The sequence below is a fragment of the Battus philenor genome, unplaced genomic scaffold, assembly GCF_028537555.1.
Source record: "Battus philenor isolate CCGP_79_NKW_IND1 unplaced genomic scaffold, ilBatPhil1.0.hap1 SCAF_24, whole genome shotgun sequence".
Classification (NCBI taxonomy): domain Eukaryota; kingdom Metazoa; phylum Arthropoda; class Insecta; order Lepidoptera; family Papilionidae; genus Battus; species Battus philenor.
The window spans coordinates 5,093,939-5,111,043 of record NW_027181687.1 but is presented as its reverse complement, the minus strand read 5'-3'; the positions used below and the strand labels follow the sequence as shown (position 1 = coordinate 5,111,043).

Sequence of the window (17,105 nt, the reverse complement as noted above, 5' to 3'; positions counted from 1 at the left end):
TTTTTCGTTTGTTTAAATTTAGAACACTTTTTTTTCTTAAATATAAGCGCACCAAAATAATTGATAGCGTCTGACGAGATTAGAGAGTAAGTACCAAAGATGAATCTTTCATCAAATGAATGTTCGTTTTGAATTTTAATATATTGGTTACATTGTTAGTATTTAAACTAATTAGGGTTAATAATGCTAAAAAGTATACCTCAAGTTTACCATGCACCAAATTATTTTAGTGTTACTAGGTTTAAAAAAAAACTTTAAATTTTAAGAATTTTTCAAGTATTACGGTTTTTGGATTTTAATGCGTTTGCGAATTTACGGAAGAGGGTTCACAGTAAGGGAGTGTACCTTTTACAAAAGCAATACTAACATCCCTTTTAGTATATCCATCCCCTCCTTTGTATTATTTATTATAAAACACACTAAGTTAAACATTTGCTTTGTAATTTGCCTGTAAAATTATTAACATTCTAATAGATAATCATGACTAAAATTGACATTTCAGTCGCAACGGTTGTGGATTCTGTAATTTAATTACGAAGCTATTTATTTATATAATTTTGATGTTAAAACTAAACAATTTTAATGTTAATCGGCAGCTATACTTAAGACTACTTGAAATAATAAAATGACATCCCATACCCAACATTCCTCTTCATCTGACCAAATCCATTCCTATCACAATATTGACAGGCCAGTGTTGAATCTACATTTTTTTCTTTTTTTTATTTAGAAACATATTTATTTATCTTGTTGAATAATTGTTTTTGTTACTAATTTATGTTTTTTTAAAAGAATGTTTTAATTTATTCTGTAGCTGTAGTGGTATGGCAACATATTGTAAACATTGTGTTTTATTTTTTTATTGTAGTTTAGAGTAACTGTCAATATTGTTTGTATACCCATTTCCAATCCAAAATGATCCGATGTCATTTTTTATTTCAATAAATGTATTTTTTCACTTGAGTTTTGTTTTTTTTTTTTTACTTATTTTTATTTACGATAAATGTGTACCATATACAATAAAATACATCATTTAAATCAATAGATTTAAATATCGAAATATATACTTAATGCAATTTATAATCTATTGGAATACAGTTTGAGTAATAATAGTGCATACTATTCGACACTCATGATTTATATCCAATTCAATGTTTAAATCACATTGGATACCTATTTTAACTTATTAATAGTATAACATACGAAAAAAATATACATACTATTCATAACAACCTAAGTTTTCAAAATCTAAACAGATTATTTGGAACATATTTCAAATCGATAAAAATAACAGTTGAAGATGTTTCAAATGAGGAAGTTTTTAAAAGTGTTATATTTAAATGACTGCTATATACATTTTACACGAAGTATAATTTTCGGACATTAATACCTTCACAGACAAACAAGTGTTATTCGAATATAGGTCTGCTTTAAAGTAATTTGTCTCATAATATTAATACAATTATAAGAGCAATAGCCAATAATGTTTTAAATTTACAATTTTTAGTCTCTAGCATAATAGTACCGAAACCGTACCGCGCCTTAGGCATGCAAGCGCTCCGTTCAGTCAGTCCTCTCAGTCAGTACCTTTGTCTAAATTTATTTATAAACACATATATACAGACATGCTCATATATATGTGCTCGTATGGCCCGCATGTCTTTAGTGGATGTAATTTTAAAAATCCATTTTTGGGGATTTTTTGACATCAATAATATTAAAACTAGTAAGACTTATAATAATATCTTTTGTTTGAAAATATAGTCATTTTCTCTTTCAGAGGGGGTATTCATTTTAAAACAAAATACTCAAATTCAGTATCTTACATTCTGAAATGTATTTTATAAACAAACGGATACAAGTCTAGTAAAATAGGGATAATAATGAAATGTGTTGGTCTCCCCCGTCTTGCGGATAGAATTTCATAAAATCCGTTCTTAGCTGACCAATATTCAGCAAAAAGAAAGTTCTTAAACCAAATTTCTCGTCTCTTTATATTACGGTTCCTGAGATATCCAGACGAGTCAGGAGGAAATCTCTTATATGTATATAAATAGATATATTTATGAATTAAAAAAATATTTTTCCTCGTTGTAGGTGCGTCGCTCGTCAGGTGAGCCGATGATAGTGAAGAAATCTGCAGTGAGGTCCATCAAGTTTGAACAGGATTCAACAGAGTTTCATGAAGAAAAACCTGTTTTGATTATGGTTAGTATTTAAGTACATTCTACAGATTTTCCTTTAATTGAAAACATAGTGCAAGGTAAAGAATGTAGTAAATATAATATATATTTTAGACATCGACAGAGATACAAAAGCTATGAAGAGGTGTATATATAATTTATTTGCTGCCGATAAATGTATTGTATACCCTGTGCAAAAAACGATAATTACACAAATAATAACATATAATACAGTGAGAAAAAGCGTTTCTAAAATTCGCATTACTAAATTTTAATATTAATTATTGTTTACTGCACTGTAAAAAGTTCTTGACCTGTCGCATTCCTGTAAAAAATATAAATTAATGGTATATATTTCAGTATCATCGCTTCATACAGGATGATTTGAATTAGATTTATATATACTCTTATCCCTACAAAACTTCCCATTTAATCAGTGTACGTAATGTATATTTGACATATAAAGAAGAGTAATAAATGTTTGTTACGCTTACAATTTAGAGGCTTTATTAATTCTGTGTTAAAAATTTGAGATGCGAAGAGGTTGCTTGTAATTGACCAAAAGTTTGTAGATTAAAATTTGACTGTCATCAATTTTTATTCTCCTGGCAACACGTGCTTGACAATTTAATTTCTTTTTCACAGACGGACAGCGAGTGGGAGATATTTGCATGTGGGAAAACACAGGATCAGTTGGATTTGACTATCTTAGCGCACCAGTACTTGAGGAACACTGCGCTGAAACCACGTTCCTTGAATTTTTGAATTCGAAAATTGTATGGATTTTTAATTTAAGACGGATATCTGTAGATAATAACAGTGTGTGATTTTAGTTGTAAGAGTAATTTATAGTATTTTTACTGGATGGTGTCACAGAATTAGATATGTAAGCGTGCTGTATCTTTTGCCGGATAGTTTATAATATCTCTTTCAAGCTAGTGGAAAGGATAGATGATAGTGGGCGTCAAAAATTGTTTTTAATATCAAGATGAGTTTACATGTGAAAACTGTTCAAAAGGTGTGCAAGTAAAAATGTTTATCATCGTCTTATCGGTTGACTATGTAGTGAAAAGGACATATGATTCTAGTGGTCTTTAATAATTGTAATAAACTTAAAGATTGGTTTACATGTAGCTATTTTTTGTAAGTCTTGTATCTAACAATCTTTTTAACGTCGTCTTCTCCGTTGATAACCTAGTGAAAAGGACAGACGATTATAGCGGGCATCAACAATCGTTATAAACTAAGTCACAGACTCGGTATTAAAAACACTAATTCCCAAGGTAAACAAGAACTTTAAAAGAGCGATGCAGTGTGGACATGTAAACACATTCTTACAATGTTACCAATCAAGTCGTGTATTTTTTGGTATTAATTTTCCGGCGATTACAGCAGAGGTTATTTAATAAGGTCAATGTTCTGTAATGATTTCATTGCTGCCATATAACATAGTTTGATTGCGTAAGAATGGCTTTAGTTTCTATTATTATGTTAATATACCGGCAATAATAATTGTAAAATATTTAAGATATAATTTTTAAGTTATATTTTAACATTATGTAGTGGTGTTTTTTTATATATATTTATTTTTGGTATATTTTTGCTAATTATGTTCATGCCTATTGTCGAATACAATAAGATTCTGGTTATTCTATTTCTAAATTATTAAAGCCTATAATTGTTTATAAATTATGCGAATTAGCTTGAGGTGATTGTGTCTTACGATTTATTTCTTGAGAAATATCATAGGACGCCCACTGCTAGATAGGCTGGACAAAAAGGTTCTCCACAATAGAGCAACACTTTGTCTTCTGAATGTTCGTTGTATGGTGTTGTCATATCGAATATAGAGAATTTAATTAAAGTAAGAAATATTGCAACACTGCAAGTGATGTTATGTAACTCTATCAATAATTAAATATTAATATCACTATTTTTGCAAAGATGTGTATAAAAGAATACAGGTTTTATACAACAGTATTAAAACATTTGAGTTTTTAAAATGTACACGTAATGTTACAGTATTTAAACTATATTGAATAATAGTATTCGGCATTTGATTTGGCACGTCCGCACTTCATTGACGTTTATTTTTAAGTTCATGTTTTTGATTATACGTGTGTGGATAAGAAACCCACTGTAATAAGGACTCTTCTTTCTCCTTTTTATAGCTTCTTCGCTTGTCTTCATTGCTGCAGGTCGCGACCTTCGTCTCGATGAACTGTTTTTCTGAGTGAAGACCGTTATCACTCGCATACAGTCCGCCTGTCGGGCTGCTGATCGCCTTCTTGATCTCTTTCTCTCTACTTTTACTATGATAACTAGTTTATAGAAACTGCTTGGATATTTTCGACGTGCCATATCAAATGCCGGTATGTATCATACAATTTTCACATTGTGTGTACATTCAATTTTCTAAGGAATCTTTGCAAATTAATTCTTAATCTTATTTTTCGATCATTTTGAGTTGTATACAGTATGAATATTTTATTACAGCTTACACCGTTAAAATAGCTATCATAATGTCTCTGCCTTTGGACTAGACGATAGTTAGATATTTCAGTCTATATCTTTTTGCAGTAGAGCTACACCAAAAAATAAAAAAGAAATTCGCGATTCTTCTGAATTGGCTTTACAAAAGTTAAGAGCTTTCAGACATCTCTCCAGGCCTTGACTTCTTTGTGACTACATAGCACTAGTATTGCAAACTTGCGATTCCTCTGCATTGGCTATAGGCTAGATTTAATCTATTTACAGTACGTACACAATATAGGAGCTGCATAAATGTTGCAGAATTCTGGTGGTTCTTCAACATTGACTAAAGTCTTGGCCTTCGCAGCCGGCAATATTGCAGCTGATATCGGGCAATTTTTCTCTATCGACTATAATCTAGATTTGATGTCTTTGCAGTAATTACATATCACCAGAGTTATAGTAAGAAATATTGCAACAGCTTTCTAAAATCTTCAATATTGACTATAGTGTAAGCTTGATATTTTTGCAGTGTATCACTAAACTTGCAGCACAATATTGCAGAAGCTATGTAGCGATTCCAATATAAACGATTTACAACTAGTCTAGTCTTGACCAGACCAGAGTTGCGGTTAAAAGTTGCAGTTATTTCTCGATTCTTATGCATTGATCAAAGTCGCGTGCTGACGTCAGATGTCGCATTAAGCGCTGAATAGGTTAAGCCACAGTACAAACTAGATTTAAATATTTTTTACTACAGTTTACACAGGATTTTAAACAATATACTTACGGTTGAACGTTCGTTGTGATTTTTGTTTTTATTGTGTCTCTTTTTCTCGCATTTATCCGTGATTAGCCGATAATGTTGTTTTTTAATACTGTGTTTTCGGAATAAATACAAAATTAGTAATTATTCTATATTTATTTCCGCCACGTTGGCAAAATGTATAATTTATTTAAATAACACCTGTTATGTTATACAAATTTTATAACCATGATTTGTGAATGTCCGTATGTTGCGAATTAATAGAAATCGTTTTAAGTCGACCAAAGTTCTGGCTCGTATGGTATTATGGAAATCGGTGCTTTTTGATTTTAAAAAATAATTAAAAAAATTTTCATTAGGTTTAACAGTACAACGGTATATTGGTAGATAAACCAAGAATTTAATTTTAAATAACAATACTTATTTTGTCCTTAGAAAAAACTCCTTTAATATTTCAATTTTTTAAAAATTCTATTTACAGTTTGAATCGTAAATTTTCGATTATACATGATTTAAATATGGTTTTTGCACGCATGAGAATTTTATATGAAGAGATACGAACTTCGTTTGTTTTTTTTTAAAGTACTATTTCACTTTATAATTTTTATGTTGCTTTTGTATTGAGACACTTTTAAAGTCGTGTCATTGTTTCTTGAAAGTTTTTACCGATTACTTTTTATAATATTTTGTGAAAGTAAAATTCTGTTTTAATCATGATTTTATTTTATTTAAATAATAATTGTACATGATAGTCAATGACTTTTCATTTAAATGTCATAGTTAGGGTTTTTAAACATTGACTGTACGATTCCTTTATGTTAAGTAACTGTATGTGTTAAATAGTTTTTAGAAATATTTTTAATATGAGACGACAATGTCGTTTATTGTAAATAATTAATGTTAAGGGGTTTTGAAGTGAATAAAGAATTGGGTAATATAAGATCTTTCACTATTTGGCTCCTGTGATGAATAAACACCTTTTTAAATTATATCAGACCTATAATTGTTATCAACTTTGAAAAAGTGACGAACTACGTGTTGTCCACGGCATGTTTACTTAATCTTATCTTGCTATTGGCAAGGTAAATAAAACGTGTCAGATTAAACATGCTACGCCAAAGTAGCTGCGATTTTGCTGCGCTAAGCTGTCGTTTGTGACGTGTACACCATGAATCCTTAAAAAAGGTTATCCTAGCATGCTACTTATATCGTAAACTAAAATGAAGATGAAAATACAGGGCCCCTTGAAGGTCAGGCAAGGTGATAGCGGTGACGGTGCTGTGAAGTTTCGTCGTCATTATGTCAACAGGCTCGTAATCTACTTCATACAACACTGAACTCTGTACCTACACGGCGAATTAACCGAAGTTTTTACGGAAAAAACATCTGTGTGTATAATTTTCAAATAAATATTTTGGACAGAGGAAATGCCAATTTAATTAAGTTATTTTCATTGAAGTGAACAATTAAATGCGCTTGTAAATCATCAATTTTTTTACATTATAGGATTTGCTCCGAAGGGGCGGCCATAACTGTTGCTTTTTTTAAATTAAGTTTAACAATGATTAATCATGATTATTATAATAATTATAGTAAATATTATCCTGCAAATTTCCCCGACTGTGCGACGCGGCCGTTTTCCCGGAGGGTGTAGATATAGAGGTTCAAGGAAATGCGGAAACCACGTCATATGTGGGTTTTCGCATTTTCTCATGGAACCTCTGAAAAAATTTGACATTTCCGAAATTCAAGATGGTGGCCGCACCGCGAGTTTTTTTGACGATACGTCGTGATTTTGTAAAATTTTCGCTTTTCCTTTTTGGAAATATCTCTAATTTTACTTATCCGGAAGAATTTTTTCCGTTTCCCCGAATAAAACTTACCATCACAAACGTTTCCTTCCAGTTTTCAAGAAAGGAGTACCTGGCGACGACGGAGTTCAAGATGGAAACCAAAAGGAGAATAAGATGAGGGGAAAAGATTTTAAGAACTCTGTTGGATACATTATCAGGTCCCGGGGAGGATTTATTTTTTAGCCTTTTAAGTATGTCAGCGATATTTTAGGACGAGACGAATTTCCGGAGAGGTTTACCGGGAAATATATAAACTTTGGCCATTATATTGTCCTTTTTTATTTTATCTCTTTGTATTTGAGCAGCGCCGTTACGCCGCTAATTTGAAATGTAAACTCGAGCCATCCGAGTGATTTGAAGTCAAAATCGAGCGAAAAAGAATATATACAGGGTCACTGTTTATAGGTAAAAATTTTTTAAGCGAAGGGAAAACTATTGTCTTGTTGACAAACGTACTTCGAGTAACGCCTTAAGTGCAACAAGACACTGCCGATGTCGCCACAAGAAGTCACTTATGCGCCACACGAATGTGGGAATCCTTCATGATATTCCCGTTAATCCCGCAGGTGCAATATTGCCATGAATTTTTATCAATACAATCATCTATACGGTTATATCATATTATATTGTCATATATATTGTCAATACAATTATTCCGTAAGGAACAGCCATGCGGTTTTCTTCACACAACTGTATTAAAATTAGAATAGAGTACTTTTTTTTTAAATACAGATTTGTTTAATATCTCAGTAATACTTGTGAAAGATTTGCTTTATTTGCCTTAAACCACTTTGTGTTGTTGGTGCAAACAAAAAGCCCTCAAATCTATGGGATTTGCACTTGTGACATTTTTCTACCACACTTGCTCTAATTAAATATGGGTTTTGTAATAATAACGTGTCATCGAACGGTGCTGAACGAGCTTATTATGAAGTTTGTAAGACGTTTTGTCTATCCTTTTTTAATAATAATATTCTACAAGTTATATTATTTCCCTGGATTTGGCCGTCGGGATTTTAAGTCATATGGGTGGACTCTCCATAGAGTGACTGGGCGAAAGGACCTCACAGAGGAGTCATCGGTTTAGGCTGGCAGCATGTTGGCACCGGCAAGCGCATCGTGACTTCCATCCGTAGCCAAGAAATCTTTAGGAGAGGCCTGTGTCCAGTAGAGAACGTTCTGTTTTTTGATGATGATGGTGATAATACTTCCCGAAAAATAGTGACAAACAACAGACACGGCGCGGTGAGGATAGCATTATATGAAAAGCTAACAGCTTACGTAAACATACACGTAGACTTCGTATTCTTAAGATAAGTACAAAAAGTTGGTCAAAGTTCCTATAAGCTCCATTATAAGCTTGTTAAGCGCCGCTAAAATGCTACTGCAATAAAACCTACAAATATTAATTACATTTAACAAGGGTGGTGATAAAATGTCAGCCAAGCAAATTTTTTTAAATTAAATCTGCTAATAAGGTAACTTGATTATGATTTCACATTGATATAAATTTGAATAGTTATGTTAAAAATATATCTTTTATTAATGAAGTTAGTGGTATAAACTTTTTATTTTCCATTGCGTATATTAATTACTGTTTCCATTCAACGGAAAAAAAAGTATAAGCGGTTGATTGATCCTCTAATCTGCGACCCAAGCATTTGATAAAATCTGCATGAAGACCAAGATAGATGTAAGACGAAATCGTGTCAAATAGCGATGACCCAAATGGATAACCTTTTCGAGATAAAATTAAACCCCCTTGTCTTAGAAAAGTAGGTTTTATGTAAAAAATTCAAGGAAATTCTTTGCTTGACTTAGCATTCAGTATGCCAATATTAATTTGTAATATTTAGTAGTAAAATAATAATTTTAAAGGGCCTAAAAATAAGCGTTTCGTAGAATTTTTGCTGAAATTATGATTCGAAATTTGCTCCTTAAAACCCTATACTCGATTTAAAGTATTTTCTTTTCAATCAGTATCTATACTGTTGCCTTCTTGGCATTAAGAGATTACGCGGTTTTAAGTAGTTAGAGCGCAAAAGGTGCTTAGCCTAAGTTCGGTTTACTTAACTTAGTTCCAGGACACCCTCGGTAACTTTGAATCGGGTCGTTACATCACATGTAATAACGGGAAGTCGTTCAGCTTTTAGATTGTTCAGGCGGCGCTCTATGTTGTGATCTCTCAAAAGGTTTTTCGAAGGCACTCTCCGGGGACCTTAGCTTGGTCGGTTTCTGTTGCCTGGCTAACATTACTACCATTTAAAGCGCCGCCTGAGCAATCTAAAAGCTGAGCAACTTTCCGTTACTAAAGCGTTGACAGTGGGAGGACAAATGGCGGAAAAATTCCACCAACAATCAATGAAGTATGTATATCTTTAATATTTAATGGAATCAGGCGTTACTTTGCGGAAGTCCATCCTAAGTAAAAAAGGACCAATATTTAGCCGCTTCCGCACATGCAGTGGTAGTCGTGCAACAAAGTGCACCGCCCGCCAGCCCGCTGATAAATGCGCGTGCGGCAAACAATGCGAATTACACAACTACTCGTACCACCGTTAAATCACTCAACACGTGTTTCACCCTTCCACGGGGCATCTTCAGGAGTTATGTTACACCGATTAGTGCCAAATACAGAGTCATGTATATCTGTAGTATATGTATATCTTGTATATACTATGTATATCTGTGTAACCGAGCTTGTCCCTGACCAGGCCGGTTGTTTTTCGAGTGACTGCAAATTGTTTTGTACGTAGCCTGTATTAATGTCATCTTTTCATTGCGAGACTCGGTTTCGTACTTAGAACGTTGCGGCGTTTAAAACTACTGGAATAGATTGTGTAGGGTGATGTAGGATTGTCTTTCCTATACGATATTAACAGTCCACGCCGGCGAAGACTGCTTTTATTTGGTTGACTTCGAATTGCTTTATAAGCTATGTGTCTTATTGTCGTCTCGTAGTGAGGATAATCTTAAATTGCACTTATTTTCTTAGTCTTATGCTCTGAGCAGAGTGATCATGATCATTGAGATCGTCTCACGTCTTCTCTCGGTCCCAATTGCTCTTAAAATATATTTTTATAAATAATAAACTCTTTTTAATTTTGTACATATTTTTTTCGTTAGTGTTATTGTCTATACAGTTTTTTCACTGGTTACATTAATGCATTACGATGTTGAAATAATACTTACTTTGTATGAACATATGTATGTTATTTAATATAGGCGTTCATCGGCTGAAATGATGACTTAACATACGATTAGTTAAAGAAGAAAAAAAAGTATTGAAAATAAAACGAACATGTCTCAACGTCAATAACCTATCTCGGGATTCACTGTTATCAACATTAAGAGAATAATTAAACAATTGTACGTCAGAGTTTATGTTATCAATTAAGTGCGCTGTAAAAATATTTGGGTACAAACTTGAGATGATTACAAGAAAAACGGGGAATAACATTCAGCCTCCGATAGGGAGACATTGTATTCGCTCCCGGGAAGTCCTGAGAACCAAATAAATACCGGGGCGGCGAGTGCGTGGATATCATTTGATAGTTCGTCTCCAGACCGATAAGTGCTCGTTTTTCTAAACCTGTTGGGAAACTAATTGGTAAGTATCTGTAACGGCTTTTTAGATTTTTGGAAGTTACATTTTTTGGGTTTTCAATATAAGACCAGTTAATTACGATGTTTTTTTCACCGTCTTTAAGCACTAAAGCTGTATAATCCAAATAAGATGCGAAATGTCACTTTTTAATCATTTAGCTTTTACAAATTATTTAAGCTTTTGCTGTGAAAAAAGCAATCGGGTCATATGGATATTCCAATTTATATTATTCTTCTTATTTATGGTGGTCATTATTAACTGTCTTATATATTCATCTTTATTATATTATTAAAAAAAAAAACAAAATAAAATAGCCTTTATGTCTGAAAACACGCTTAATGATAATAATAATATTAATACAGGCAACGGTCGATCCTTTCATCTGGTCTTCTTTTATTCCGTTCTCTTTTGCTATGTGTATCCATGTTGTTCCCGCCATGTTTTTAATGTCATTCTCCTATATCTAATTCTGTCTCTCTCTACTCCTTCCATTTATTATATTTTATTTCATTTATACTTTTTTGCACAACGTAGATACTCTTTTACCGTCTCGTAGATACTGCATTGATATTATTATTTTCAATGTATTCTCTTTCATCATGTGCCTGTCTATTTCCACTTTAATTGTTTGTAAGTTTTGTACGAATTTATGTAATTAATTTTATTAGATTCTTTCTTTTAACTCTTATTGTGTAGTTGTTTTGTCAATCTGTATTAAATGATATGTATCAAATCTGTTTTACGTGATCCTTCTTTTCCGAATAACATTGGATTCCATGATTATATACAAGATTTATTTTAAAATAAAAAAATCTTTGTTGAATAATTTTGTAAGTAATATTTTGATTTACACACCACTATCTGAAATAATAAGTATTTTCACTAAATTAGCATTAAATTTAGTTTTATATATATATATATATATATATATATATATATATATATATATATATATATACATATATGTATGTATATATTTATAAATATATACATATGTATGTATATTTATATATGTAAAATTATATCTTCAATTGAGCAGAAATATGTATAAAGTTTGCTTCGGTTTTAATTTCTATGGATGGAGTATTTTCCATAATACTTACATAGTAACCCACTTTTAAGTTAAAGCATATAATTTTGATTGGTTTCAAGTAAGTTTTAAGCATAGGTGATAAAATATTATGTTCTATTACAGATAAAATGAAGGGGATGTTCGTTTTTTTCTGCGCTGTCGCTATGGCTGCTTCTCAATACAACGACTATCCCGCATATCCTGTTCCTTATGACAGGTAAACTTTTTATAGTATATCATAAGTTTTTTTTTAATATCATATACTTATACAGATAATTTTAATGTATCGATGATTTATCGATGATATCTCGTCAAAATAACATGTAGTTAGAAGCTTGTACTTGACCGCTGGCTCAGATGAATTGTTCACCTCTCCTCCAAACGCACTTTTGTTAGAAAGTTAAATAAAACGATTATTACAAAGCGGACTTCACTATAAACAAAGTGTACAAATATTTTTTTTAATTCATATCTATTTTCGATGAAAAGGTTATTGAAGTATAATTTAAGCCAGGTGTTTAGATCACTGTTGTTAGAGATACTCAACGAATTAAAATTAAACAAAAAACAGTGTTAGAATTAGGTTATAATTCGTAGAGTAAACAAGAACAATTAACATTAATTTAAAAAATGTGCGTGTACTATGCAAGCAACAGACGCTTGTAAACGCATTCTTAGCTTGATATCACCAAGCTATAACTAATGAGATAAGTTGTGTATTTTACTGTAATGATTCTTCGGCGATTAGTCAAATTGATCAACTGTTACTATTTTTATATATTAAAGTTGCACTTGAAAACAATTGAAATGTTAAAAATTGATGATAAAATAAGCTCTGGTCTAAATTTCTGTCCACAGCTATCCCGAGTGGTACATCGGGTCACAGAGCGGTCTCGCTCAGCAGCGACACCGCCGTGACGTCACGTTCGACCACAAGACCAACAACGGACGCGTGTTCGGCACGCTCGGGCAGAACGACGCCGGCCTCTTTGTGAGTGGACGAGCTGTCTCATTGTTATAAGTTGTGTTAACTGTAATGAAGCAAGACGTTATGTTAACAGTTATATTGAGCCCTTGCAATATATTCTATAATACGGATACAGTAGCTGCAATGGTGATGAGTGATTTGTAATGAATGTCGTCGTGGACAGGGCAAAGGAGGATATGAGCACAAGTTCTTCGACGACCACCGCGGCCGGCTGGACGGACAGGCGTACGGCACACGTGTGCTGGGCCCGTACGGTGACTCCAGCCATCTGGGCGGAGCGCTCAACTGGAGGAACTCCAACGCGGCGGCCTCCTTGGATGTCAGCAAGCAGATACACGGACCAACCTCCGTAAGCAACTCACTTTTACAAGCATAAGGATTATTACTAAGGCTAAGTAGATTGTAAGCGAGTTATGAACATCAAGCACTTCAGAAATATCTGAGTAACGAATTTTTTTGTTTAAATTTTTCACAGAAAAGATTATTTCGTAAATAGATCATATGTTTTTATTATAACTTTGAGTTCTTAAACAAGCTAACTAATAATAAACATAGTATGGAGGTTGATGTATGTAAAAACAAATTGATCAACCTGCTCGATGTGAACACGACTTGTTTAAGAGAAATTTAATAAATCGTGAGGAATGGGTAGAATTAAGGCTTTTTACAGGAAAGAAAAAGCGTTGAGCAATATCTGAGTAACTAAAAAAAGTTTAAGTTTATCAAATTATTATTTAGTTCATTCTGTGAGGTAAGGTTAGAGTTTTTAGTGTGACCACAAACGTGGACTTTGTATCTGCTACTTGTGCTGTATTGTTGTCTGTGTCTAGATGACGGCGGGCGCGGGGGGCAGCTGGCCCGTGGGCAGGAACGGCGACTTCTCGCTGCAGGGCACGTACGGCAAGACCTCCGGGTTCAACTCCGAGTACGGCGGCAGAGCTCAGTACAGATACCGCTGGTGAATGAGAGATCCGAAGAACATCGTGTTTAGAATGTAATTTATTAATAATTTATTTTAGTCTATAATAAACATATTTATTAATATCCATCTTTTTTTCTTTATTAAACATCACGTTTGTTTGTTCCTTGCTTCCTTTCTAAAGACTCGTAGCCGACCGCGCAAGTCTAGCGTGGATTGGTTTAAGTCACATAATGCAGGATTTTCCGATTGCTCCTTAATGTTTTTTTTATCCGTTTGCAGTTAGTGGCAACGTTATGTCTTTGATACAAGTCCACGTAAGCTGCCCTAATGTAGACTATAATTAAGACGGTATCTTTTTTGTCTGTCAACTTTTAATATTTCTTCATTACAAAGCTTAATACTGTATATTTACTTTTTCTACTTATGTGTATATTTACTTTTTCGCGAGAGAAGTAGCGGTCTAATGTCCAATGGAACATCTAAATACCGCTAAACTGTGATTTAGTCCTCGCTGTTCGGTTTTAATTGCTCATAGAGACGTGTTTCTGTATTAAATACTGCAGTTTTAACGATGTAATTCACGACCAATGTCAATGTTATATTCAGTGTATTTGGTTATCAGTGTAAAAGTTTTAAAAAGGTGAATGTTTAGCTTATTTGTCAGCAAAAAGCTTTAAAGCTTTTTACAATGACCTATTTGAAGTGATGCATCGGAATTTCTTAATATTAATAATATATTTTTATTGCAACATGCTACATGGCGATAGCTTTTTGTAATACGTCTGCAGGGGGATATAGTAAAAAACAATTATTTTTAATATGCAGAATTGTGAAAGATTCCTTTTTTTACTATCTTATCATTACGTTATTCATTATTTATGAAATAATTGACTTATGAATTGCTTATTTATTGTCAATTAATGTACGATCTAAGCTATCCAAAAATCAAAATGACATACGCTTTCGTTACAAAGACTGCGAAAATTTTATGCCGGACTTTGTACAAACTACGGGAACGCTTTCACGTTCTTCGTAGTTTCTATGAACCTCATATTTTTAGAGTAGACCTAAAACTTCTTACTCGTTGTCATAACGACGTGACCAAAATTAGTTCTAGCGCTACCGCGGGGCTAGTTCATGCGCACGGATGCCTCGAATCCGCCGCTAACACCTTGTTATGAAGGTTGGGGGAGTTCTTGGTAAAGCCTCCTGTGACTTCCATAACTTCGGCTACAAATGTGCTCCGAGATTCTGTTTCTGATTCTTTCCACAGTTTCTAGTTTTCGAGTGTGACTAATTTCGCGTTTAAAGACATTAATCATAATGTATTATAAGGACAGAGTTCATGTTATACTTTACATTCTATTCCTTATGTATGCCAGAAAATACTATAAATTGTTGATGGAAATGAAAGTACTCTTATCTTCGACATCAGCATTAGATAAAATGAAGACAAAGATGAATGAATAATGAAATTGTGTGCGATGGTCCAAATGGGTAACCTTTACAAGTTAAAACTGAATGCCTTTTCCTTGGAAGTGTAGATCTAATCTTAAAAATTGAAGGGAATCAATTTCTTTATTTATTTCACAAAAATTTCGTTGTTATTTGAAAACTTTCTTGAATTCTTATGACTGCTGAAATTCATAGCGAATCGTCAAACGCGCAACGTTCGATGATTCACTTTGAAGCTGCATCAAATAAATCAATTATTTGGTACAACTTCAAAGCGATAAATACTGACCACTACCATTTATTGATCACAAAATTAATTTAATTAACCGATTACACTGAAAATGAATGGCAAATTAAACATAACAGTGTCATGATAGATTTACCAAAGTAAAATTTTAACAATTTCGTACAAATTCTAAATGAATTTATGTCGTCACTTGACTTTGGTTAGTTTTTATTTATAAAGCTCCATATCTTGCTACTGTTTAAAATTCTGCTAATCTCAGTGACTGTTCATGATAATTCTCCTGATGCAAAATGAGCACATTGTCGCTTGTTTGCGGAAACTAGGTCATTGAAACAAGACAAAACAATCTCAGTTACAGTATGTTTTCTTTGAAGGACGTCTTCCAATGGCGTCTACTAAAACTAACATCTTAGCTAGGAGATAGATATGGTTTGACAAGAAAGAAAACAATTACCGTATACTATCCCAAGTTAATAATGAAACGGCGTCTGTGTGCAAAACGCTATGCAAAAGGCTCTCAAAGATAATGGGGCTTACTTCTTCTAATAATGATTTTACAGGATGCAACGATGTTAAGGTGCCTGTTTTAAGTAAAATAGATCATTCACACAACACTTAGTAACTTTTATTATTTTCATAAGTAAATCATAAGCGTTTTAACTTTAAAAGTACTCTATTCATAAATTACTGTATATTAAATATTATTAATATATTCTATTAACTATTATCTATTAATTTATATTTAATTAATGAAAAATAATTATTATATGTTTGGTATTTGTTTTCGATCGTTACTGTTTGTTAATTAACTTTTATTATAAAGAAAGCTAATTAAAAAAGGAATATAATTATAAAAGATTGCCAATACCTAACTTTGACAGCTATAAACAATAAAAACTGTTATATGTAATAAGTATTTACATTTAGTAAAACAATTAATGAACATTTTTTATGCAATGAAGAAAAGATTTTTTTTTGTTGTCGTGAATAGTTTATTATTATGAATACCGTCATTTTATAGGCAATATATACAAAAAGTATATCTTTGACATAATGATTAATAATATTATCGGACAAAAAATAAAAATAGTTTAAAAAATATTGAAAATTTTTTATCTACTCCAGTACGTAATCGTCATTTCAGTCTATGGACACCCACTGAAAAGTATTTGTCTTTCCCAAAGGTATCTATTGGAGGAAATTCCATAATCGCCACGCATGACAGGTGAGTTGGCGATAGCAGTGTGGTATTATAGTACGCATAAGACGCTGCTGCCCATCTTCTGGAAACTTATTTATTAGCATTGATATTCTATGTAATAAATCATATAAGATCGTATCTTGGTAATCGAACCCGCGACCTACGATTTCAAGTCTCAGTCTCCTCTACCGCTGGGCTACCATTGTTCAATGAGTCGAATAGTAGGCGATAGTATTTATACAAAGATTTGGTTGGTAAACCAGTCATAATATTATACAAAAAAGTCGAAATGTATTTAAAATTACAAAGACGATTTAAAAAAAAAACTAGAATGTGTTA

The 17,105-nt window shown here is 32.6% G+C and overlaps 1 protein-coding gene across 1 annotated transcript; it reads left to right on the top strand.

Moving 5' to 3' along the window:
* Positions 1-1,548: 1,548 nt before the first annotated feature.
* LOC137924511 (uncharacterized) lies at positions 1,549-13,903 on the top strand. The gene is made up of 7 exons (XM_068767897.1): positions 1,549-1,566; positions 2,098-2,208; positions 2,829-2,931; positions 12,077-12,170; positions 12,812-12,944; positions 13,105-13,290; positions 13,772-13,903. The coding sequence occupies exons 1-7, from the start codon at positions 1,549-1,551 to the stop codon at positions 13,901-13,903; spliced, it is 777 nt and encodes a 258-aa protein (XP_068623998.1).
* Positions 13,904-17,105: the final 3,202 nt, after the last annotated feature.

Excerpts from the sequence above, each read along its gene's own strand:
- LOC137924511 (XM_068767897.1), top strand. Across the intron at positions 12,945-13,104 it reads AGAACGACGCCGGCCTCTTT|GGCAAAGGAGGATATGAGCA; the intron begins GTGAGTGGACGA and ends CGTCGTGGACAG. Across the intron at positions 13,291-13,771 it reads AGATACACGGACCAACCTCC|ATGACGGCGGGCGCGGGGGG; the intron begins GTAAGCAACTCA and ends GTCTGTGTCTAG.